The following is a 24,954-nucleotide window of genomic DNA, read 5'->3' as shown; positions in this document are numbered from 1 at the left end:
TCCATTGGTTGGATCAGAGACGTAGTTTTTGGATGCATGTAAAAAACTTTTATGTGATTGTTCAAGTCTTCTAAGCTCTCTTTGCTTGGGTGTCCTGGCGCATTGTCCATGATTAGAATAGCTTTATAACCAATGTTATTTTTTGCAAAATATTTTTCCACTGCAGGACAGAAGAACTCAGCATACCAATCAATGAAAAGTGGTCTGGTTACCCAAGCTTTTTTATTAGCCTTCCAGATGACAGGTAGGTTTCATTTAGCTAAACCTTTAAGAGCCCTTGGATTTTCGGAATGGTGAACTAAAAGGGGTTTTAATTTAAAATTCCCCGCAGCGTTACCACCCAACAACAAAGTTAACCGATCCTTCGCCGCTTTGAAGCCTGGCATGTTTTTTTCTTCTTTCGATATGAAACTTCTTTTAGGCATTCGTTTCCAAAAAAGACCTGTTTCATCTATGTTAAAAACTTGTTGAGCAGTATAACATCCCTCTTCAATAATTTTAACAAATTCTTTTTTGAAAGTTTCGGCTCCTTGTTGATCTGCACTTGCAGCTTCTCCCTGTATTGCTACGTTGTGCAGGTTATAGCGCTTTCTAAATCTATCAAACCAGCCCTTACTAGCGTTAAATGGTTCCACATTTTTTTCGGGGTGAGCTTCTTTTAAATCTTCATATAGGCTCTTCGCTTTTTCTTTAATAATAATTGAACTTAACGGAATTCTACGTTGAATGTTGTCTTCAATAAAATTATGTAGTTTCTCCATTTCAATCATAATAGCCGGCCTAGCCCTGGTCAATTTAGTTGCCTGCAGGGGAACAGCTGTTTTTCCAGCTGCTAAAATTGATTCTTTATGATTGTTCTTACAGTTGAACCTGCCAGTCCTAAATTATTGCACACATCCACTTGTCTTTGACCGGAATCAATTCTCTTCAAAACGTCTAATTTAATTTTCAAACTCAATGTTTTTCTTACCTTTCCAATCTTTGCACCGCGTCCAGACATTGTTGCTTTTTCATTCTTATCCCCCATAACTCTCTGCAAATATAACTGCGTTGCACTGATTGTGATATTAAATTAAATCTAGAATTCCTCTGGCAAGTGAGCTGAAGACGGTGACAAATGTTTTATTTATCTGAAAAGTTCGATTTTACCGTGCAGTAAAATCAAATGGTTGTTTATTGCACGAAAATACTGTATTAAATTATGGTGTGAGTCATGGAGAATATTTATGGAATTTCTAAAACAGTAAAACAAACAAATTTTATGTACTTCGGGTTACCACAAGGTCAGAGGAGTTCAGAAGACAAGAGAAATAGCACCGCATTTAGCACTCATGGGATTGATTGTGTGAAAAACATTTCGCAGTTATAGTTCCCACAGTAAAACAAAAGAAGAGATAGGGAGTAAATCTATTTTTAGTATCTTTCTATTACAGGTCAGAACAGAAAATGCAGACTTCATAACAGCATATGACACTGGATGGTAAATTTTTTCAGCTTGTGTACTAAAAAAGAATTTCTCCCTTGAAACTATCTACACCAAGAAAATAGAGCATATTGAAAGTTTCAATTTTGTACATAGAGTAGAAATTATAAAAATAATTACTGTAGTTAATTTCATGGCGGCTATTTTCTCCTTTTGCCAAAAAAAAAAAAAAAAAAGGGGGGGGCTCAAAACAGACTGGACTGAAGACGGATTTGCCAAAAATTCAATCTGTATGCTAGTAAAATAGCGTTATAGTCAGATACGGTTTATAATATAAGAACAGCGTTATAGCGAATCAGCGTAAAGTGATCCGTGTTATAACGGGGGCCTGCTGTACTATTTAATTTTCACACAAATAGAAGTTTACACAGGATGACCACATTTTTCAAAAAAAAAAAAAAAAGGAAATAAAAAAAAAGATTGAATGGCAAAAAGAATCATTTCCTCATAAACAAATCAAGGGACCTGCAAAGACAAAACTGTCTTTTTCTGTGGTGGAACTGTCACAGACAGTGCAGTAAGTATGGTGACATTATGAACTTTTTGTCCAGTATAGTCCAGTTGCTTTTTGTTTACAGGAAACAAATCTGACACCTCAAGTTACTACCCCAGTTTAAACTGGGGAAGTGATATTATTTCTTCCTGACTGGGGGTTCCACCTCATGATAGGTACTGCTACCAAATACACAGGGTGGTGGTTATGTCTAGTGCTACTGTTAGTCAAAAAACTCTGACCATCTTACAGGTGTTAAGGCTTGCAGCTTTTGGAGTTGTGCGTGCGTGCGTGCGTGTGCGCGCGCGCATGTGCACACACTCTGGGAGACCTGTTGCTGCTAGGCTGCTATGTAGGGTCTTTGGCACCATACTGGTGGTTGACACAGAGATCCAGATGGTTGTTACTTGTTGCCACATCTCTTTAATCTCCTGCCGTAGGTTCATGTACTTCCTGATCTTTTTCTCATGGGTTTTCTGGAGGTTGCCAGTGTTCAGCACTGCTATGTAAATCAGGTAGGTAGCCTATTCCTCCCTGTTGGCAAGGATTATGTCCGGTCTGTTGTGCAGAATTTTTTTGTCTATTATTATGGCGTAGTCCCAGTACATTCGTGTCTATGAGTGCACTCCGTTTTGGGTGATCATCTTGCAGTGATGGGTTAGATCATTTCTAAGGCCAGGTAGCGTCATCAACATGTATCATCTGACACTCCAGGCTCCTTGGAGATGTATTTTCTATATTTTCTGGTGTTGATTACCTGGTCTTGGATGGTGAGCATGAATCATTCAGTCTCAGAGAAGAGCATCCTGCTCATGAGCCATGCATTGGAAGGCATTTTATCTATGTGATCTTGATGGAGGTCATTGTAGTGTCTACCATGGAGTGTCTTCTTTGCCCATCTTTCTAGCTTCGTTGTGCTGTCTGGGTGGGAGAGAACTCCTCGCTTAGGTTGAGTGGGGTATGCTGCTTGTCTATCTTCCTTATGGCCTGGTAGAGTGCTGTTGTGTTTTTTTTGTGTTATTATTATTATGTCATTAATAATAATATTTTATTAATAATATATTTTAATAATTATTTTTATAGTTATAAATATAGCAAATGTTATATTAAATATATGTTATAATAACATGTGTTATATTAAATATATGTTACTATGACAACCGAATCACCAAGTGTAGGCTTGAGGATACAAATTGGAATCAGTAAAGACCTGTCATCCGATGAGAGATGGGTACTCTTGCAATATATATCTCAAAACAGATTTCATAATGGTGATGCCATTTCTATTTAAAAAATATTAGTAATTCAGATTGTCTCTTCAGTCATAGTGTCATCTGTAATGTGAATAATGTTATTCTCTGTTACTGAAGGACCAAAATGTCTCCAAATCAGAAACCGAACAAAGAAACTGTATACCGTTTTCAAATTAAGCCAAAGCTAGTTTTTTTCAGAAATTGTGATGACAATTTATACATCAAATTTACATTCACAACACACTTGAAAGGTCTTTTTTTTTCTTTTTTTTTTATATCAGTAAAAACTGTAATGCACTGCAAAATAAAATTTTTTAGAAGTGCTTTCTAAAAAATTTTATTTTGCAGGCACTAAACATATCTATAGTTATAAATATAGCAAAAAGGAGTTTCAATAATTTTTGATAAAAAAAAAGGGGGTAAACTCCAGCCATTGTCAACCCACTGCAGGATGGAAGCCTCCTCAACAATACATGCTGAGGGAAATGGACCATAATCTGCCGGTGCCTCCGTGGACAGGGGCAGCAGTGCGTAGCACACGCTTCTTGATTAGACCGGGGTTCGAGCACGTGACCACCAAATACGGAGGATGCGGAAAGGTCAGGGAATGACCACCGCATATCCTTGTAGCAATATGGCCTTAGTTGCTAATGCTTCTGAAAACCAAATAACAAACAAACAAACCATAATCTGCCACGCTGGTCCAGTGCGGGTTGGCAGATCGACCATATTTAGCAGTCAGGGGCTTGAACCTCAGTCTACTCAAAGAGCGTGTGCTACTGCATTCCCGGTTCTGACCACTCTGCTACACAGGCCGTTCTTTGATACATGGGACTAAAGAAACTTGGAACTTATATGCTGTAATAACAGATCACTTCCAGTAGGGTGGTTGTGAAGGAGAGATGCTGTAACTGATAAAAAAAATAATTCTGTGCAAAAAAGAAAGGTGGGAATATATGAGAAATCAGGAAAAACTTCAAGCTCTCAAATACTCTATATACAGTAGACTCTCGATTTTCCGGGATAGATGATAAAAAACAAATCCCAGATAATCGATTTCCTGGTTAATCCAAAAATACAGAAGTCCCCGACATACATAAGAGATACGTTCCAGGACTTCTTACTTCGTCGACATTTACATAACTCGGGGATGACTAATAACATATTGCTACTATATTATTATTGACAAATCTGAATTCAGCACGATACTTGTTAATGTTTGGCCATTTTCATACATCCTTATTATTTTAATTTTTTGATTCAACTTGATCGCTTTCCTTTTCTTGATAGACTTACTAGTACCATTGTCACTTATTCTCTTAGTCGGCACATGATAGCAGTCAAAATGAAATTTTCTGTAAAGAACTTCACAGGGTTAAGGCAAAAACTCACTATTATCATCCCGCGTGAGCTCACATTTTGCTAAAGCACATTTCCGGAGGTCACTGCCATAAAACAATAAAAACAATTTGCAATTTCCGTGTTATTGGGCTTTTCTGTTTGTGCATCTGATTATAAACGGGTAGTAAACTCGATCTTATTGCATTTGCAAAAGGCGCCTCCGTAGCCAGGTGGGAAGGAGCAGCAGTGCGTAGCACACGCTTCTTGATTAGACCGGGGTTCGAGCCCGTCACCACCAAATGTGGAGAATGCGGAAAGGTCAGGGAATGACCACCGCATATCCCGGAGCAATATGGCCTTAGTTGCTAATGCTCCTAAAAACCAGATAACAAACAGCATTTGCAAAGATACCGACAGCTGGAATTCTGTGGGTTTTTACATTATTATGGTGAAATGTGTGTCCCCCTTCACTGAAATCTTCAGTCATATATATATATATATACAGGGTGTTTCAGTTAAACGTTTCAGAACTTCTAAGAGGGGTAGGGTACATCCTGACAACTCGAAATCATATAGCAATGTGGGGTCGGAAATGCTTTCCTGAAGCGGTGTTGTACACAGAAGCACCATAAAGAAAAGAGACCGTAAGTGAGAAATCGTTTTAATAATACATGAAAAGAAGCAAAAGGTACGTGGATTAAAGTAAGTGTTCGAAGTTTCTTCCACGGGCTACAATGCACGCCTCACATCTCCGACGCATGGACATCCGAACATTCTGGAATACTCCAGGCAGCGTGTCCAGACACGGCAACCGGAGGATTATGCACCTCGTATTGCTTTCGCACAGTGGTACCTTGGAAAATGTGCTACAAATCCCCTTTTTCCTGCTGAAGTGTTGTTTTCCGATGAGGCATCCTTCACAAGGGAAGGAATTTTCAACACGCATAACAACCATATCTGGGCGGTCGAGAACCCGCATGCAATACGACGTCGTGCAGCACAGATTCGATTTTCGGTCAATGTATGGGCCGGTATTATGGGAGATCACCTCATCGGACCTTACCTGTTACCGTGTCGTCTAACCGGACCTATCTACTTGATCTTTCTGCAGCAAGTATTGCCACAACTTTTGAGAGATGAACAGATTTCTGCATCGACACAACACACAATGTGGTTCCAACACGATGGAGCCCCTGCCCATTATAGCGGAGATGTTCGTAACTACCTGGATGTCACATTTGGTCAACAGTGGATCGGACGTGGTGGTCCCGTGCGTTGGCCTGCTCGGTCACCCGACCTATCATGTCTTGATTTTTATTTCTGGGGTCATATGAAATCGCTAGTTCATGACACCCCTGTTGACAATGCTGAGGAGCTGGTTGCAAGAATCACAGTAGCTGCCGAAGAAATTCGCCTGGAGTATTCCAGAATGTTCGGATGTCCATGCGTCGAAGATGTGAGGCGTGCATTGTAGCCCGTGGAAGAAACTTCGAACACTTACTTTAATCCATGTACCTTTTGCTTCTTTTCATGTATTATTAAAACGATTTCTCACTTACGGTCTCTTTTCTTTATGGTGCTTCTGTGTACAACACCGCTTCAGGAAAGCATTTCCGACCCCACATTGCTATATGATTTCGAGTTGTCAGGATGTACCCTACCCCTCCTAGAAGTTCTGAAACGTTTAACTGAAACACCCTGTATGTATATATATATATATATATATATATTATGTAAGGTGAATATTATGTAAGGTGAAAGATTGCCGTACTACTGGCTGATGTTTTTATTTTAAATATCATATTTATTTTAATTATCAGATATATATATATATATATATACAAAAAAAAAAAAGGTAAATAAATTATAAGAATTTTCTCTTCTTTTCTATTTTTTTGCTTGTTACTCCGTATCTCACTTGTGCAAGTTGTGTGTGCCATGATCGTTGTTTTTGATTGCTTATTTTATTTATTTATTATTATTATTTTTTTGTTGGTTTTAAATTTTACAATCTTAAAAAAAATTGAGTAAAAAAAATTGAGTGAAAAATTTTTTTATGTAAATCTGTATTTTTGTCAGTCGGGGACTTACTATATCGAAAAATGTTCAGCAACCTGCATAAAAAAATATGGTGATAGATAAAAAACAAAAAAACTTACCACACACTATCGCATATCCAATGCAATGCTTCCCTTTATTTTTTGCGATGTCGATTTTAAGTGCATAGATTTCCTATATTTTTTACGATGTTGCGTATGGTTTGGTCACCAACATTATAATGGTTCATTAGACTTTTAACGGATGCAACGTTTTCAAACTTTTGGATAATTTCAAGTTTTGTTTAACTGAAAGAGCATCTCTTTTGCATTTACCCATCATTTTCGCGATATCTAAACAAAAAAAAAATTACTATAAAATAAAATTCCGACATCCGTGACATAAATAACGATACAAAATTTGTCTTTTTGCGGTGCGACAGAACACGACAATCGATGCATCGCACTAAAACAAACGAAACATTTGGTCTCTTTTTTTTAGCAGCGGATGTGAAGGCAGCGGGGGTTGCAAGATAATAGGTACACTGATCTCCCAATGACGACTTATAATGCCGCTTGGCACTTTTTTACGACTTGCAAAACATCTGTTTATACCTTTATTTATTACTTGAATTTTGTGTTTTTTTTTTTTTTTTTTAAATTTGGAATCTTGAAGTGTCTCAGTTAATCTGATCCTTGTAAATCGAGAATCTGCCGTATATATATATTTAATATATTATGAAATATTGGAATAGATGTAAAGGGTATGTCAGATCAGATTAATGCCATCAATTGTAGATTGAACATTACATCAGTCTGTAATATAATTGGTACTGTATAGGTATTCAAAGTGTAATAAAACATTTGCATAAAAGTACTCAGCAGGCCATATGGCCAAAAGAACCTTGTTGGTTTACATTGCTATACCCTAGAAATAAACATATATTTAGCAATAAAATAAATTAAAAATATAATAATTATGCAGCTAATTATTGATAATTCGATACATTGAATGGCACTTTTTCCAGGGCTAATACCATTCAATATATCCCACCAATATCTGTCTCTGATTGTTATCTGCCTTTTTGACTAGGTCCAAATAATTAAACACAAAGGCAATCTATGCTAAACTTTAAATTTAACAGGCAAGATAACAGCTAGCCCGACAGATAGCTTTGAAACGAATATACAGAAAAAGAGTGCTAGCCATAATTTTCATATCAGATGTGGAGTTTTTTATTTATTTTATACATGTGCAAAAGAAAGCTTATGCTGACATAAGGAGAAAGGAGGTAAGAATATGTATAGTAATAGTACCTCAATTTCTCTTGAATTGCACTAATAGATCTTGAGGTATGAAATTTTAGAGTTAGAAAGTGAAAAGCAAGGAAAATAGCTTTTTATAATGGTACTTGGGATATACCAGGAGCGTAACTGCCTGACCCTTTAGTAAGGGATCTTGGTACGACTACAAAGTGTTAAAGGATTGTATTTAATGGACAAAAACAGGATTACAATAATGAAGAAATATAGAATAACAATTGTAGATAATAATAAGGAAATAAAAGAAATAACTATTACCAAATGTAGGAATATTTAAATAAAATTGACATTTGTAAGAATTTTATAATAATAAAAATAATTCATCCTATCTAATATAGTAATAAATTGCAGACCTTCATTATAGAACAGTTAAATTAAATTTCTGTAATTGAAGGTCTGCAATATATATATATATATATATATATATATATATATATATACATACATACATACACACAGGTAGTTCCCGACTTTATGAGTTAATTCATTCCTAGCGTGCGTGCTCATAAAGCAGGAATTTATTTCTCATAGACATAATGTTAAAAATAGGGATTACGTTCTCAACAATGAAATTAGTTAGCTGATTAGTTTGTTTAAACAATGATTGATTTATCCAAAGAAATGAAAACGTAGCCTGTAAAATCAAGCAAATTATAATAATAGAGAAATTATTTATGACTTACAAATGTTAAAGAATGTTTGAATAAACAGTCATATCATCATTGACTAAATGCACACTTGTTGATCCCTCATTATTGGCTCGGCATTCATTGGTTTGTTGGAGTCTTCTTCAGGAATGCTTCAAGAGGCATTTGTTTCCAAGATAATCTTCTCTTTTCTTTATAAATTTCAATAGCATCCATAAGCATTTTTTTTAACAGAATGCACAAATTGCAACTAACATGATTTGCTCGGAGTAACAAGTTTACGAAGCTTAAAAAAAAAAAAAAAAAGGAATGAAGAGAAGATTCTGAAAATTTATTTGTTTTTTCTACAATTGAAGATTTCAGCAAAGGGGAAACACATTTCACCATAATAACGTAAAAATCACACAATTCCAGCTATCGGTATTTTTGCAAATGTAAGACGATAGAGTTTACTATCCATTTATAATTGCTTGCAGTAACAGAAAAGCCCAATAAACTGGAGAGTGCAAATTGTTTTATGGTCGTGCTTTAGAAAAATATCACAAAGGCATTCAAAATTGGTTCTTATAACAGAACATATGATAACGTAGTGGATTTTAATGATTTGAATTGGTAACTAATACAATTTACACTATAAAAACAACCTTTTCGAGAGTTATATAGTGAAAATTTCAACTTCCAGTGTCGTGGAACGAATTACCGAAAAACAATATGTTATTGGGTTCACATTACAATATTTTCACGATATGATGGTGTCTCTGGAATGGATTAATATCACAAAGCAGGGTACACTGTATGTAGCTACGAGGATGGTGGTATTTTTGAAGGTTTAACATTAATATTTTTTTGCAATTAATGTTCATATTTTCGATTTTGTTGTTACTTAAAAAAAAACTCCTAAAGCGGGAACTGCCTATATATATATATATATATAGAGAGAGAGAGAGAGAGAGAGAGAGAGAGAGAGATTTTAAGATGTAGATTGCTCATACGAAGAGAGAGAGAGCGATACTTTGAATATGTAGGCTGCAGAGCTTTGTACTAAGACTGAAAGGGGTTAGTAAAATTAATAAAGCTGAGATTTTCACAGTATTAAATAGCACTAGAACCAGAGGACACAAATTCAGACTAAAAGGAAAAGTTATAGGCCAGATTATAATAAGTTTTTTATTAGTGGACAAAAGCAGGATTACAGTAATGAAGAACTATGAGTTAATCATCGGAATAAGTTTCCGTCATGGGTAGTTGAGGCCACCAGCCTGTGAAAAATTCAACTATCTGGACTGGTTAGTAAAAGTGGTACTTATAATACTGTTTATAACACTTAAAATCTTTCCGGCAATATAGGATAAGTGCACTTGACAGACTTGTGCTTGCACATGTACATAGCACCACCATCCGCTACCTTAAATTAAATGTGAATTTAATTTGAAGGATGTGGACTTAAATGCCAAATGTGCCCTCCAATATTTTCTCTTTGCTCTGTACTATGTTTAGTCTAAAAACCTAGGACAGAGTAAACTTGTGTGTGCTTGCTTCTGAAATTAATGTAAATGGTTTTTCAATTAAAAAATATATCAAATAGAAGAGCTGTATGTGGCATTCACTCTTCAATACATATGTTTAGTTGTAGTTGACTATACAAGAATAGTTTGTTATATTTCTTACACCACTACATTGTTAGTTTTTTAGACTAACTAAAGAATAACGAACAGCTTGCTCATTGAGAAAAAGTAGTTGTTTAGGCAGAATTTAAATTTAAAAATTGTAAAATCTAAATGTTAATACTTAGTCCAGTTTTAGCATCAAATTAAAAAATTTCAAGCCTATATATGACACACACAAAAAAAAGTCTCACAAAACCTAAAAATAAGCAAGTTACACCCCTCCTCCAGTGCCTTTTAATTAAAACACCCTGTATATACGATTTACTTCCCTCTAGTAATAATAGTACCTTATATTGGTGCTAAACTGCTTTTACTAGGTCTCATGTTCAGACCTAAAATTTTATAGTTCAGTCTCAAATGTTTTACAATTTTTTAAAATATTTTCTTTTATTAAATATTTCCTTTCTTTAACAGGAAACAAGAACAAATAGCAACTGAAAGAGAAGAAATAGAAAGGCAAAGGAAACTTTTAGGAAAAAAGAAACCTAATACAGGTCAACAAAAAGGTAGAGGGAACAACGGAGCAAATATTGCTATTGCTAATGGAGATTTTGCAAGGCCAGAACCACCAAAAGAGTAAGTTTTATATGAATTACTTATTGCATAATAAAATGTATTAGTAAAAATTATACTTTTGTGCATTTTATTTATTTATTATTTATGCAATTTATAAACCAACTAATGAATTATGAGAAAAAATTAAACTAAAATCAGTGAAAATTTTATAATTAATATTAACAATTAATCAACAATTTTTGTGGACTTTTTTTGTGAACTTATAATGTTAATTATAAAATAATTAAGTATGCTTAAGGAAGTAACAGAATTATGTAGGTTAATGTATGAGCAAGGGTACTGGCTAGATTTTAAGACTACAGTTGTGATACAGATAGAAAAGTAAAGCTGTGCAGTGAAATGTAAAGATTATAATACTATAAGTTTGGTATCACGTGCAGCAAAGATAATGCTAAGAATATTAAATAAAAGGATGGTACAAGGGATGGAGGAAAACATGGGAGAAGAATAGTTTGGTTTCAAGTTGGGGAGATGAATAAGAGATGCAATAGGCTTGATAAGAATGGAAGTGAGAAAAGATGTATATGTATGTCTAATTGATTTGGAGAAGTCTTTTTGATTGAGTAGACTGAGTCCAATTTTTGAATATATTAGAAAGGATAGGATGGATGGCAAGGATAGAAGAATGATTAGTAAAATATATTGTGAACAAAAAGTAGCAGTTAGTTTTTTTTTTTTTTTTATGAAAACCCCAACACAAAAGGTATTAAAACCTATAGTACTTAGTACTGTGCATGGGTTGAAGGAGCAGTATGGGGGGAGGGGGGACGCCGGAAACTTTGCTCTAGAGACTAAACTTTATAAACAAGGTGAAAGTATAGAGATAGAAAGATGTGCAAAACAGAGATGTTGTTTATCCCCCAACACCTCTAGGTTGAATTATCTTGTGGGTGGGAAGGCCTTTGGGGGGGGGGATTTTTTTTCCTTTTTTTTTTTTTTTTTCTCTTCTCTCTCTCACCTGTTGCTAATTTAGTCTTGGACACGGGTTATGTTGTGTTTTCTTCTCTAAGCAAATAGTTTCTTATCCTATCCTGCAAATTCCATAGGTGTATAAATGCATTCAGAATTAGCACCATGGCCTTGGTGCTAATTCTGATTGAGTAGCTGCCTAAGTTTACATTGATAGTGCTCCTCCCTGACGACCACAACTATGTGCTTCTGAGGAACCTTGGAACTCTTATCTCATTAAACAGTGCTTGGGGCCACCTTCAAAAATTTTAGAAGAAAAATTAAATCATTGATTTTTATTTATTTATTTTGCAAATTTAATATTGCATATGAAATATATAGTTGCTTAGATGAACCTATATGCAGGATGGTGTATACAAAATTATTGTGGTGTACTTTGACTTCAGAATTGATTTTAGGAAGTAATAAGTTGCTAGAAATTGCTTGGTGCCAACTCTACTCAAGGTCATGACACCAGTACTTTTGAAGTGTGAGAAAGTGTAAGTAATAAAATGTCAATACTGTACACATGTATTTTGCTTGCTGTTCATGCACTACTTATTGGCATCATTTTGTACTGTTTACTCACCTAAAATATCCATGGTGCAGAAACATTTTAAAATTATCAATAAAAGAGAATTGAATATTTTATTTTCTCCCTATGTGGTAAAATTCCTATATGTAAATGTGTCTTTAAAGAAAAATATTTGAAAGGATGGAAATTAATTAAATAATCACTTTGCTAATATGATGGATTTGAATGCCTAGTATATACAACATTTTTAACTGTAACGCATGATGGTCATGTTGATATGAAAGTCAAAATAAATAATTAAATATCCATTTACTTGTTGCACCAATCAAATGCATAATTGACTGGAGATAACATACCTGGTATGGTTGAGGCCACGAGGGTTTACATCAGATGCCAATTATACGTAAATAATAATATATAATAATGCCCTACCATGAAATATTGTTCCCACATCTGGGGTGATGCTCCCAAAACCTCTCTCAGGCTTCTAGATTCCATTCAGATGAGGGCAGTTAGGTTAATTAATGACTCCTCTCCAACAGAGTCTCTTCACTCACTGTCTCATAGACATACTGTTTCTGCTGCATGCCTTTTCTACAGATACTTCCATGGGCACTGTTCTTCTGTAATTCCGCTTTCTCTTTCAAAACAGTCCGAACACATGCTGCCACCAGCCACATCCATTTATTGTCCAACTTCAAACTCACAGAACCAACTTTTCATCTTCCTCATTTATTCATTCAACCGCCATTTTCTGGAACAACCTTCCTTCATATGTATTTCCTGAAAATTATAGTCTACAGAAGTTCAAGTCTAATGTCAAAAAATGTCTTCTTTCATCTTCTCAACCTCCAATCCATGCACGGTACTAAGTACTGTTGGTTCTAATACCTCTTGTGTTTGGAATTTTCATTAAAAAAAAAAAAAAAATCATTAATAATAACAAACAAGTCTTATTTATATCAAGGATTATATATAATAATAATAATAATAATAAAAGCTTACATGCACACACAGGCATGCAGATTAGAAGAAAGGATTGCATCAACAGATTTCTTGTGGTACCGGTGGTCTATGAGAATAAGAATATATCACATTGAACTTCTGAATAAGTTTGAGTGATGGATATGGAGAGAACCTATCAAGAGAAAAGATTTGATCGGAGAGAGGAATTAGAGATGGAATCTCTCTTCACATTTGGGGGGAGGAGCTAAATGTGCCAGCTAACCTTGTCCCAAATAGAATGAACCTGCCAAGCATTCAGAAGACTAGAAACTACCTGTAAAGAATTAATGTGAAGAAACTTCTGCTGGAAACCAATGTAAGTTCCATTTATCATTCTAGTGAGGGAGATGGCATGTTCATAACCAGTTTTTAGATTAACCCATGCCAGTAGCTGATATTCCACCTAGGGACCCTTAATGTGGATGGATGCAGTGGCTGACCATATTTCAGCAGCATATAAGATAGAAGAAAGAAGATAGGTTTTATATATGCGAATAGTGGTTAACTGAGTTGAAGACACAAAGGAGCTGTTGTCTCAACAGCAGCAGCAGTTCAATAGTTTTCAGGGCCATCACTAGTGCTTATGGGAAGTTACTCCCCTGAAAAGCAAAGTACAAAACTGAAAATTTTTCATTCATGTACTTTAAACTTTCTGTTAATTTCTCTATGCTACTAGGTTTATCCAAAAGCAGATATCTATTTCTATCGTAAAATCCTTATCTAATTTTGCCTTTCATTCAGAAAAATTGCTGGACTTATACTTAACTTGATGGCAAGCCTGTAAAGCCTCAGTCTGCTACTGTTGGAGGTGTTAGGACTTTACAAACTGATCAAGAAAATATCTGGCATTTTTTGAAAATAAATGTAAAATTTGCAAAACCGTGATTAACTGCACATGCATTAGTTTGAATTTTTATGCTTTTAACAATTTTATGAACTCGAAAATGGAGGTGACTAATAGTTTCATTATTTAAGTTTTATGTTGAGTTTTTAACAACTGAATTAATGAATATTTAGATTTTTTTAAAAAATAAATATGAAAAAAAATTTTTCAATAAAAATAATACCATATTTTCTGTAGGATAATATTTATGGTATATAAGATGGTATATAACAGGAGTGGCCAACTTAATTTGTGATATGATCTACTTTTTTCCTTCAAAATTTGCCGCTATCTACCATCTCAAAAATTTCATTGCACAAGATGCACAAATCGAACGAAATTAAATCCGCGATTGACTTGTCGGCCACCAAATTTTGGAAAGAAAAATTTATTGCGTGTATTTGAAATACATATTCACAAATACAAAGCAAGATGTTACTATAAAACAAAGCTTTTACTCATTGTATAATGCCAGTCATATATCATCACTACTTCCACACTCTTCATTACTGATGTTATGGTCTACACATTTACTTTCTTCAAAGAGTTCGTTATATTTGGGGCCATTCGAAACATTGCCAATTCCACGTTTTGAATGACACACCAGCTCTCATGTGCTTTACTAGTTCTCATTAATTTTTCACCCGGTCAGCCACTTCATTCATTCTGATTGTGTCAAATTGAGATTTGACTTCTCCATCCATTTGATTCACTCCTCGTATAAGGGTTTGTTAATTGAGATGGCTGATGACCAGTGGTGGCTCGTGACTCTGATGTTTGGGGGTGCTGCATCTTAAAGTTACATTAAATTGCCTTGGTTATAAGACATGTAGACATACACAGTAATAATAATAAGCAAGATAAAAACACTACAAAACATTAACTAAACATTTACCATTAACAGTCTTGAACTTTTATTTAAAAACAAAATCCATTCTTTGGTTTTTATTTGTTGAAAATAGATTAATAACTTTTTCATTCAAGTTTGGTGCACTGTTGACCAAGCTTTTCTCTATTGAAAGCATTGCTTGATTCATAGTGCTCCTTAAAAATGTTTTTATTCTTTTTAATGTCAGATGACAGCATTTGGGGTCTGAAGTAGTCATCAGAATGGTCAAAAGAACTTTTATATATTGCCGACTGGGCCAGCCGGGTAGGTAAAGTGCCTGCCTGGCAACCCAAAGGTCGCGGGTTCGATTCCCGCCTCGGGCTTGGATCAAAGTACTGCAAAAACCTTGGGAGGTGCATTATGGCCACAGAAGCCTATGCGCCAACAACTACCAAAAAAGAACTTTTATGAGTTTTGTAAGTTCACCAAGAACTTCAGCTAGACTATTTTCTGAGATAAATTTCAGCAAGTCAGTTAATTTACAATAATTGTGTAGATCATGTCTGCTATAGAAAACTTGTAATTCCATAAGAAGCTTTTCTCTTTCAATCATGGGATATGCCTCAGTAGCCTCCCGTGCCTCTTCCATGGGCATTTTCATACAAAAAATAACAAAGTTCTCCTTTTCTGTTAAACAATTTAGCAGCAATTAATTGCTTTGTAAAAGAATATCTCTTACCTATGTCAACATTTATATAGCCACATACTTCCTTCACTTCAGTCACGAGTGTTTTTGAAGGATTTTCACAGTACATTGAATTCCCGATTTTTAGAATGGCATTCTTAAAGTTTCCTATATATTCATGTATTTTAACTGCCTAAATTTCTCGAGATTACATTTGATTATAAATAACTTCCACGTGAGGCATTATCTGATGGAAAAGTACTAATCAGAACTCTAATTTTTCATTACTCATGATGTGGAAATTCCAGTTGCTTCTGAAATCGTCTTATCTGCGTTTGCTGTCACTTGTATTTCCTCCATGCACTTTTTTAAGGATTCAAAATTTTCATAAACGCTGTTCACGGTGCATATATTGAAGTTCTATCTTGTAGGGGAAGGTCGAGCAACACGGCTGTCCATATGCTTTCTGAGAACGGAGAGCCGCTGTAGTGATCTTGAGAAAAATGTTGGTATCGACATGAGGTTCGAAAAGAATATTCTTGAATCTCGGATACTACTTGCTGCATTTCTCATCATCAGATTCAGTTGGTGTGCATAGCAATGAATAAAATGTGCATTTTTGTACACTTCTTTATTTTAGCCTGAACTCCCTCTTTCTTGCATTTCATCACACTTGTGACATCTGAGCAACCAGTTTTTGAGTATTTCCTTCGAGGATTAAGTCTAACTGATCTAGAATGCACTTCGATATTCCATCTGCCATTTGGTTTTCTGAAGTGAAAAAACCCCAAAAACGCTCAAAAATGTCTCCGTTCAGTTCATTCATTCTTCATTCATATCTCAGAACAATTACCATTTGTATAGGTTCTGAAACATCTGTTTTGTCATCAGCCATGACAGCTACAAATGAAGCTTCTTTAATTTCTCTTTTTATTTCATCCTGGCATATTTGCAGCAAACAGTCAAGAATATCATTCTGAATAGTTTTTGAAATGCCTTTAAATGTTGCATTACTTTCTAAATGGTTCTTTAAATTGAAATCTGAAGTACAGGAGAAATTTATTAATCCTCTGAATACTCCTGGGTTTTTAGAATCGTCTTTTTCGTCATGTCCACGTAAAGGAATTTCAAACTGTCCACAAAATTTAATACAATCTATTTTAGATAATACCTCACGATTCTTGGTAACTTTTCTGTTAGGTTTGCAGATCGAAAATTTGTAGGCCTCACTAAACTGTTCTTTAATATTTACGCTTCCTAAAAGCGATAGTGAAATCACATTATTAATGTTTCTTCGAACTCATGTTTTAGTTTTTTTTTCTTCTTGCATACTGTTTACGTTTGTAAAGCCACTTTTTGTCCACATTAAGTCATCTCCAAACAGTAAACATGGAAAACAAAACAATGCATTTTTAACTTCACAACCACAAAATGAACTTTTCCTTTGGTACCATTCAGTTTTAAAACTGCAGATATATTTCTTATTATTACTTTTTACCCGCTGAGAAATTTGAATCTTTTGTGTGGGGTGGCTTTCTTTTTTAATCGCTTTTTTTTTTCTTTTAGAGATAATTGTGAAAAACTAAGTTGCTGAAGTTTATTCACTGTCACGTGATTTACTTCATGGGGAAGCATGGAGGCCATGATCGAATCAAATTTCACAAAATCGCGTGTTGTAGAAATAATGTTATACTTACACATCACCTCATAATATAACTTCAACTTAACAAGTTCAAGGGCACCTCCGTAGCCAGGTGGGCAGGAGCAGCAGTGTGTAGCACACGCTTCTTGATTAGACCGGGGTTCGAGCCCGTGACCACCAAATACAGAGGATGCGGAAAGGTCAGGGAATGACCACCGCATATCCCCGGAGCAGTATGGCCTTAGTTGCTAATGCTCCTAAAAACCAAATAACAAACAAACAACAACAAGTTCAAGCTCAATTTGCAATTAAGCTGTAATCACATAGTTACACTGTTGAATGTTGAGTATTGACTCACATATAATACTGATATTATTTAGTTACTTAATGGGAATTCGGGCTAATAACAAAAAGACACCGACATTGTGGCTACACACCCATCGTGGTGAATGATGAAATCTGCACTGTGCACTTTACAGTGACTTTGATTCATTTCACCTATAAAAAAATGTATATTGGCAAGTTGCCAATGGCAACCAACTACCAGATATTCACTGGAATGCAAAATGTGTCACTGCCTGGCACACAGTGAGGCCTACAGTTAATTAAACTTCAAAGTTGCAAATGATTTAGTGTTTTTATTCGTTTATTATTGAAATGATTACTGGAAGTAGAGGATGCGCATACTATATGTGGGTCCTGTTAATAAAAGTATTCATTGCATTGCACTTCACAAAATTTCATATAACTCCATTCACTGTATATCTAGATTTAAATAGCTGAAGGTGCTGCAGTGCCTATGGACGAGCCACCCCCCTGCTAATGACTGTTGTTGGATAAGGTTTCCTGAAATTCAGTAACTATACTTTTGTTGCCTCACATATGATCTAAAATAGTTGCACAATAAAAGTGCTTGCTTTTTTAGAAGGCCACCTGGACATTTTGATCATTCTCTAGAGATGGCTAAAGATAAGGACATCACTACATGCAGGTGGTATACCTTCTGACCATAAGACAAAGGGGAATTTCAGGCAACTGTTTTAAGAAAAACCTTTTATGGTCTGAAAAATGTGACAATTAATTGCATTTAATAAATGTTGCAATTCATTAGGGAAAAGTTGAGCACTGGTATACTATAGTAATAAAATGTTTAAAAAAAATAATAATTTGAATATGTGCCTGAATTGTAATGCAGTGCACATACAGGCAGCCCTTGTACAACATGGTAGTTAGGTTTCTATAAAATTTCATGTTATATGGGACTAAGAACCAGTACAAAAAGGGGGTTACGTTCCAAAAGTTAACAAAAATACACCATTTTTTTTTTTTTTTTTTATAATCATCGGAAACTTATTTTTTATTAAAAATAGTAATAACTAAACAAATGTCTTACAAACTGTGATAACATACATGTCAGATAATGTATGTTCATTTAATATTCTTCCTCTTCTTCGCTGCTAAGCACAATTAAATGAGGACATTTTCTCTGTTGCAGAATATCTTCACTTTCTTAACTTACACAAAATTTAGATGCTGCAGATGAATCTTCTGCTGTCTTTAAAAAATCAATAATTTAGGTTTGCTTGCTTTTGCTTTATAGATCGTTGTAAATTTCAATGTATGAATTAACCATTTTTGAAGCTCCCTTTTGAACTTTGTGTTTTTCAGTTGAAGGATCTGCATTCAAAAAATAAGATTCTAATTGCTTGGATAAGGTAATGCCTTCCCATATCATTTTTAGTGTAAAATTTGGAACTTCAGAATCTTTCATCTGCACTATCATCCTCTGAAATAATTTGATTTACCTCCAATGCCATGTCCATCAAATCTGCTTCACCAGCTTCTTTTTCTACCAGTAATTCTTCAATGTCTTCAGTAGTCATATCATCAAAATTTTCCCCTCCTTTCCCCTTAGCAAGTCGGCAGGAGGGGAAAATTTTGATGATATGACTACTGCTTTGATATAATACCTTGATCTAATGGCTGAATTAAAGAAGTTGTATTGGGTGGTAGGAACATTCTTTCAATGTTTGGATGACTTAAATCTTTTGGATGGCTTGGTGTTTTATCCAATAGTAATAAAACTTTGAAATCTAGATTTTTCCACTTTAAATAGTTTTCCACAGCTGGCACAAAACAATTTAGAAACCATTCTTTAAATAAACCGGCAGTTACCCAAGCTTTTTTATTTGCTTCCCAGTGTACCAGTAACGTGTTTTTATTGCCCAAGGATTTTTTATTGCACTTTTCATTGCACAAGGATTAGAGGCTCTATAAACTAGCATAGGTTTTATCATGTACTGTACATAATGTTACATGATCTTTTGATACCTTAAAACCTGGTGCAGTTTTCTCCTTTTTTGAAATAAACGTTCTGTTGAGCATTTTCCACCTAAGACCAGTCATATCAGCATTGAAAACTTGATGTGGTGTGTATCTGTGCTCTTCGATAATTTTTTGAAATTCCTCTGCATACTTCTTGGCGGCTTGATTATCAGCCGATGCACATCCCCCTTGAATTCTTATGTTATGTAATGAGAAGCAGGTTTTAAATCACTTAAGCCAACCTTCATTGGCAACAAACTCTGGGTTAACAGAAGATTCTCCATTTTCTTTGAAATGGTTATAAATTTTAAGTGCCTTTTGTTTAATTACATTGCCATCTAATGGGATCTGTTTCTTACTGCTATTGTCAATTCAAATACAGAGTGCTTTTTCCATTTTCTCAATTATTGGCACTCGGGGATCGGCTGTCATATTTTCAGAAATGAAAGATCCTGCAGTAACAGCAGTTCTAATTTTCTGTTCATTTTTCTTTAGGGTTTGGATTGTTGCTTCATTTAAATTTAAATTTTTTTCAAAATATGATACCTTTTCTCCCTTTTTTAAGGTGATCCAAAATTTGTATCTTTGATTCTAGAGAAATAAAGTTTCTTTTGAGTGTTGCTTTTTTTACTTTTCTTAGGCAAAATTAGGGCTGGAATTTAATTCACAACAAAGAAATTATTCTAATATAGTTTTTAAGAACAAAGTTTAGTAATACATACCCAGAAAAATTTATAAACGATCAAATAAAAACCAAAATAACCTTACAAAAACCTTAAAAGTCATGAACCGCATGCTTCAAAGGCACAATCTATTAGTATTAGTAGAGGCATGTGATGCAAGAAAACAAGCTTATTGCAGCATCAGCCTTAAATTTATTTAGGCTGTCAACTTCCACAACAAAAGATGGAAGTCTGTTCCACCAATCAACAAAAAACTGTAGCCATTATCAACCCACTGCAAGATGAAAACCTCCTCAACAATTCATGCTGAAGGAAATGGACCATAATCTGCCATGCTGGTTCAGTGCGGGTTGGCAGATTGACCGTATTTAGCAGTCAGGGGCTTGAACCCCAGTCTACTCAAAGAATGTGTGCTACTGCACTCCCGCTCCTGACCATTCGGCTACAGAGGCCTCTTACCTGCTGGCTAAAGGCAAATTTTTGCACATCTATTCTACAACTGTCTTTCCTCAGTTTGAATCTGTGCCCCATCAGCATTCAGCTGGCTCAACCAATTCAAGGCCTTATACACCTCAATCAGATCACCTCGCAGGTGCCTACTCTCCAGGTGCTGCAATTTGCAGGACTTAAGGCTTTCTTGGTAAGAGCACCAATCTTGTTGCCCTTCTTTGAGCTCATTCTAGCAACTCTACATCCTTCCTAAAATGAGGCCTCCAGACCTGTACACAGTACTGTGGGTGTGGCCTGACCATAATGGGATAATCACCTCCTTGTCCCTGCTAGCAAAATTCCTATATATCATTGACCTGCCCTGGTAGCCCCTCTGCACTGCTCAGAAAACTGCATATTTGACTGTGCAGTTACCCCCAGATCTTTTTCACTTTCCACTTCCCTGAATGTAGTACCTCACAGTTGTTACGTTTCCCTTTGGTTATTGCTACCCATATGCAGTACTTGCATTTGTCAATGTTAAACTTCAGTTGCCACTTCTCAGCCCATTTGCCCAACTTATCTAGATCCAATTGGAGTAGCATACTGTCTTTACTGTCGTTAACAACCCTACCAACCTTTGTATCATCTGCAAACTTGGACATTAAACCTGATATACCTTCATCAATATCATTGATAAATATACAAAACAATGATGGGCCCAACACCGATCCCTGGGGAACTCCGCTAATAACATTTGTCCATGTAGAGCAGTGTCCATTGATTACCACTCTCTGTCGTCTCCCACCCAACCAACCCTTTATTCATTGTAGCAAACTTACTCTTAATGTCATACCTCTCCAATTTGTATAGCAGTCAGTGTGTAACAGTATCAAAAGCTTTCCTGAAATCCAAGTATATGATATCAAAATTATTTGTGGCATTCAGTTCCTTTGTGACCACATGGTATCCAATCAAATTGGTCAGACAAGACCTCCCTTTAACAAACCCATGCTGTGTCTTAACTATTACTGCAGTCTTGTTGCCCTTCTTTGAGCTCGTTCTAGCAACTCTACCACATGGTATCCAATCAAATTGGTCAGACAAGACCTCCCTTTAACAAACCCATGCTGTGTCTTAACTATTACTGCAGTCTTGTTGCCCTTCTTTGAGCTCGTTCTAGCAACTCTACATCCTTCCTAAAATGATGATCCTGCAATGCTACTTTAACCAGTGATTCCATTATTTTCCTCGGAACAATTATGGTCTCAAACAAGCACAGAATCTAACAGAGGAATATCCCAACAAAATAAAATATGGAGATTTACCAATGATTTTTATGCATAACAACTAGCGAGTCAACATCGGGGATTCACAAAAAAAAAAAAAAAAAAAAAAGAATGGAAATGTTTAAAATTACATCCAACATGATAGCAGGGTTCCCCCCCACACATACACAAAATCTCAAAAATATCATATTATGCCAGATTTGGCTCAATTCTCTAACCGTGTTGTGCAAGTGCCGTGTTATATGGGGGTTGCCTGTATTACCTAATTGCTCTGTTTTTTGTTCTTTGATATACTACTCATTTTTAAAGGTATTCAGTATGATGCTTCTTCTGATGAAGTCTTCATTATTTTAAACATAGACTGAAAATTTTAAAAAAAACTTACAGTAATTAATGTGATTCTATAGTATTATTCAGTTTGCATTTCAATTTTAAGCAAATTTTATCATCTGAGATCTCTGTGGACCTTGGTCTTTATTAATTTAATTTTTAAATTAAAGCTTTTCCTGTAGACTAAGTTGGTTAGAGTATTATGAACAAGAAGAAATTCTGAAATTACGTCAGGCAGCACTAAAAAAAGAAGATACCGATCTTCAAGTTGAGCTTGAAAAACTAGAAAGGGAAAGAAACTTACATATTAGGGAACTCAAAAGGATTCACAATGAAGACCAGTCTAGGTAAGGTTATATAAAGCAATATTGTAGATTTTAAGAGAGAAGTGTGTGTGTTTTGAGAGAAGCTGTTGATTAATGGTGATTAGAGGACCCAGAGAATGATACCATTTTTAGATGATATCTGGATATACTGTCATTGTGTGTGTGTGTGTGTGTGTGTGTGTGTGTGTGTGTGTGTGTGTGTGTGTGTGTGTGTGTGTGTGTGTGTGTGTGTGTGTGTGTGTGTGTGTGTGTGAATATATATAGTAAAATTGTATTAATTTGATATCAGATAATTCAATTTGTGGTATGAATCAAAGCCATTAACATTAGAGTCAAGGGAAGGCTTTGTATTCTTGATAGACATGTAATTCAAAATTCATGCTTTTGCAATTTAAATGCATTATTTCATCTAGCATCTGAAAATATAATATTAAACTTCAGAGTGAGTTTGTGCACTTTTACAATCTGTCCTATGTTCTCCCAGCTCTGACAGTCTGATGTTATTTATGATTATATTCATTAGCACATTTTGGCATCTGATTAGAATTAAATGATCAAACATAGTATTGTTACAATGCCAGATAAAATTTTCTGTTTATACTCCGGCACGACAACCAAGTCAGTAGAGTTTACAATAAATCGTGAATACAAATATTTATCATATTTAGTAGTCACGGGCTTGAACCCCGGTCCACTCAAGGAACACGTGCTATGCACTGTTGCTCCTGACCACTGGGCTACATCAGGCCATAATGTTGAGCATCACACTAATATCTAATATGTGTACTGTTATACTGTATAGTGTAAAGTGACTGAAGATCACATGATAGTAAGGTGGGAAATGTAATGTATATAATATATTTTCTAATGTAATATAATATATACACTGAGTTTGCTTTGCATTAGCAACACCACCTAATACCTCTTGGGAAAGGGGTATCTTTTGTAGTACAGCCCTGCATATATTGGCATGAACTCCACAAGGTATTACAAGCTGTCCCATGCTAGTACTAACCATATGTTGCACCATGTGTCCAGTAATGCCTGCACATTGTTGGGTGAATGGTTGTAGCATCAAATGTCCTTTTCTAGTATGTCCCAAACATGCTTAGTTGGGCTGAAGTCGAGTGCGTTTGATGAGGATGGAGAATTCATTGTCATGTTCCTGAAACCAGTTAACAACCTGACAGGCCTTGTGGCATGGCAGAACATTGACAAGACATCACAACGTTGTCTTGTTGATAAGACACTGTAGATATCTGGATATACTGTCATCGTGAAGTATTTGGTTGACGATCATAGAAAGGTAGGTGCTCCCATCAAGCTGTTGATTAATGGTGATTAGAGGACCGAGAGAATGATACCAAAATAGTCCCCAAACCACAACACCACCATCTCTAACCTACCAAATACTAACAATGCATCAGGTGCCATGGCCTCATGTTGCATTTCTCCAAATGCAGATACCCTCATCAGCATGATGGGTGTATCTGTTGGAAATGGAATTCATCAGGCCAGGCCATACTTCCACATATCATAGTCTAGTGTTGATGTGTCCATACAAGGCTCAGTTTCTTGTATCTCACAGTGAGCATGGCTACCCATGACAGCCATCGACTGCCACAGCCTATACGAGCTAATGTCCGGCATGTAGTTCATTTTTTGTGGAATTAGGGGAGACCTCTGGTGTCACTCGTCACTTTACACTAAACACCACTCCATGTGGATGTTGGTCTTGATATTCTTAAGTTGTGTTTCATGATTAGCTGAGCCACTGTGCTATATCGCTGCTGTGTTACAAGACAAAGGCACAATATGGCCCTAGTATCCCTTGTGCCAGAAATAAGACCAATACAGGACAAAACACACAGTGCTCACCATGTGACCTTTGGCTGGTTGCTTGACCACTGGTGAGACAGTCATGATAGACTTGGTACCACAGAACAGGAGCTTGGTTAAGTGCTTCTGTTCTGTGGTCAGGATACTGATATCTGCACATCTTGCCTCCACACTCATTCCATGTTCAAAGTCGGAATGATCTTGACACTGGCCCATTTTTCTGTGCAGACACTCAAAAACTGATTGCCATGTGTGGACTACAATCTTATACCAGTCGTTCCTGACTTTCACCAGCATCACAGACCAGTCCTTTACATTATCCCCCCATTACAGGTGGGATAATGTAAAGCCAACTCAGTTTATATAATTATACATATAATATAATTT

At 35.6% G+C, this 24,954-nt stretch overlaps 1 protein-coding gene across 8 annotated transcripts in view; it reads left to right on the top strand.

Annotated features, from left to right (window-relative positions):
• The window catches only part of Tlk (Tousled-like kinase), a 651,915-nt gene that overhangs the window by 473,048 nt on the left and 153,913 nt on the right, over positions 1-24,954 (top strand). For all 8 annotated transcript variants that reach the window (XM_090383577.1, XM_090383580.1, XM_090383576.1 and 5 more), the window contains 2 exons: positions 10,658-10,819; positions 22,573-22,749. In XM_090383577.1, the coding sequence (XP_090239703.1) occupies positions 10,658-10,819; positions 22,573-22,749 (339 nt within the window). The remainder of the gene's footprint in view (positions 1-10,657; positions 10,820-22,572; positions 22,750-24,954) is intronic.

This window comes from Mastigoproctus giganteus, chromosome 10 (genome assembly GCF_048544385.1).
Source record: "Mastigoproctus giganteus isolate SK-2022 chromosome 10, ASM4854438v1, whole genome shotgun sequence".
NCBI lineage: Eukaryota > Metazoa > Arthropoda > Arachnida > Uropygi > Thelyphonidae > Mastigoproctus > Mastigoproctus giganteus.
Note: the sequence above shows the minus strand (reverse complement) of the source record. Positions and strands in the feature narration are given on the sequence as shown.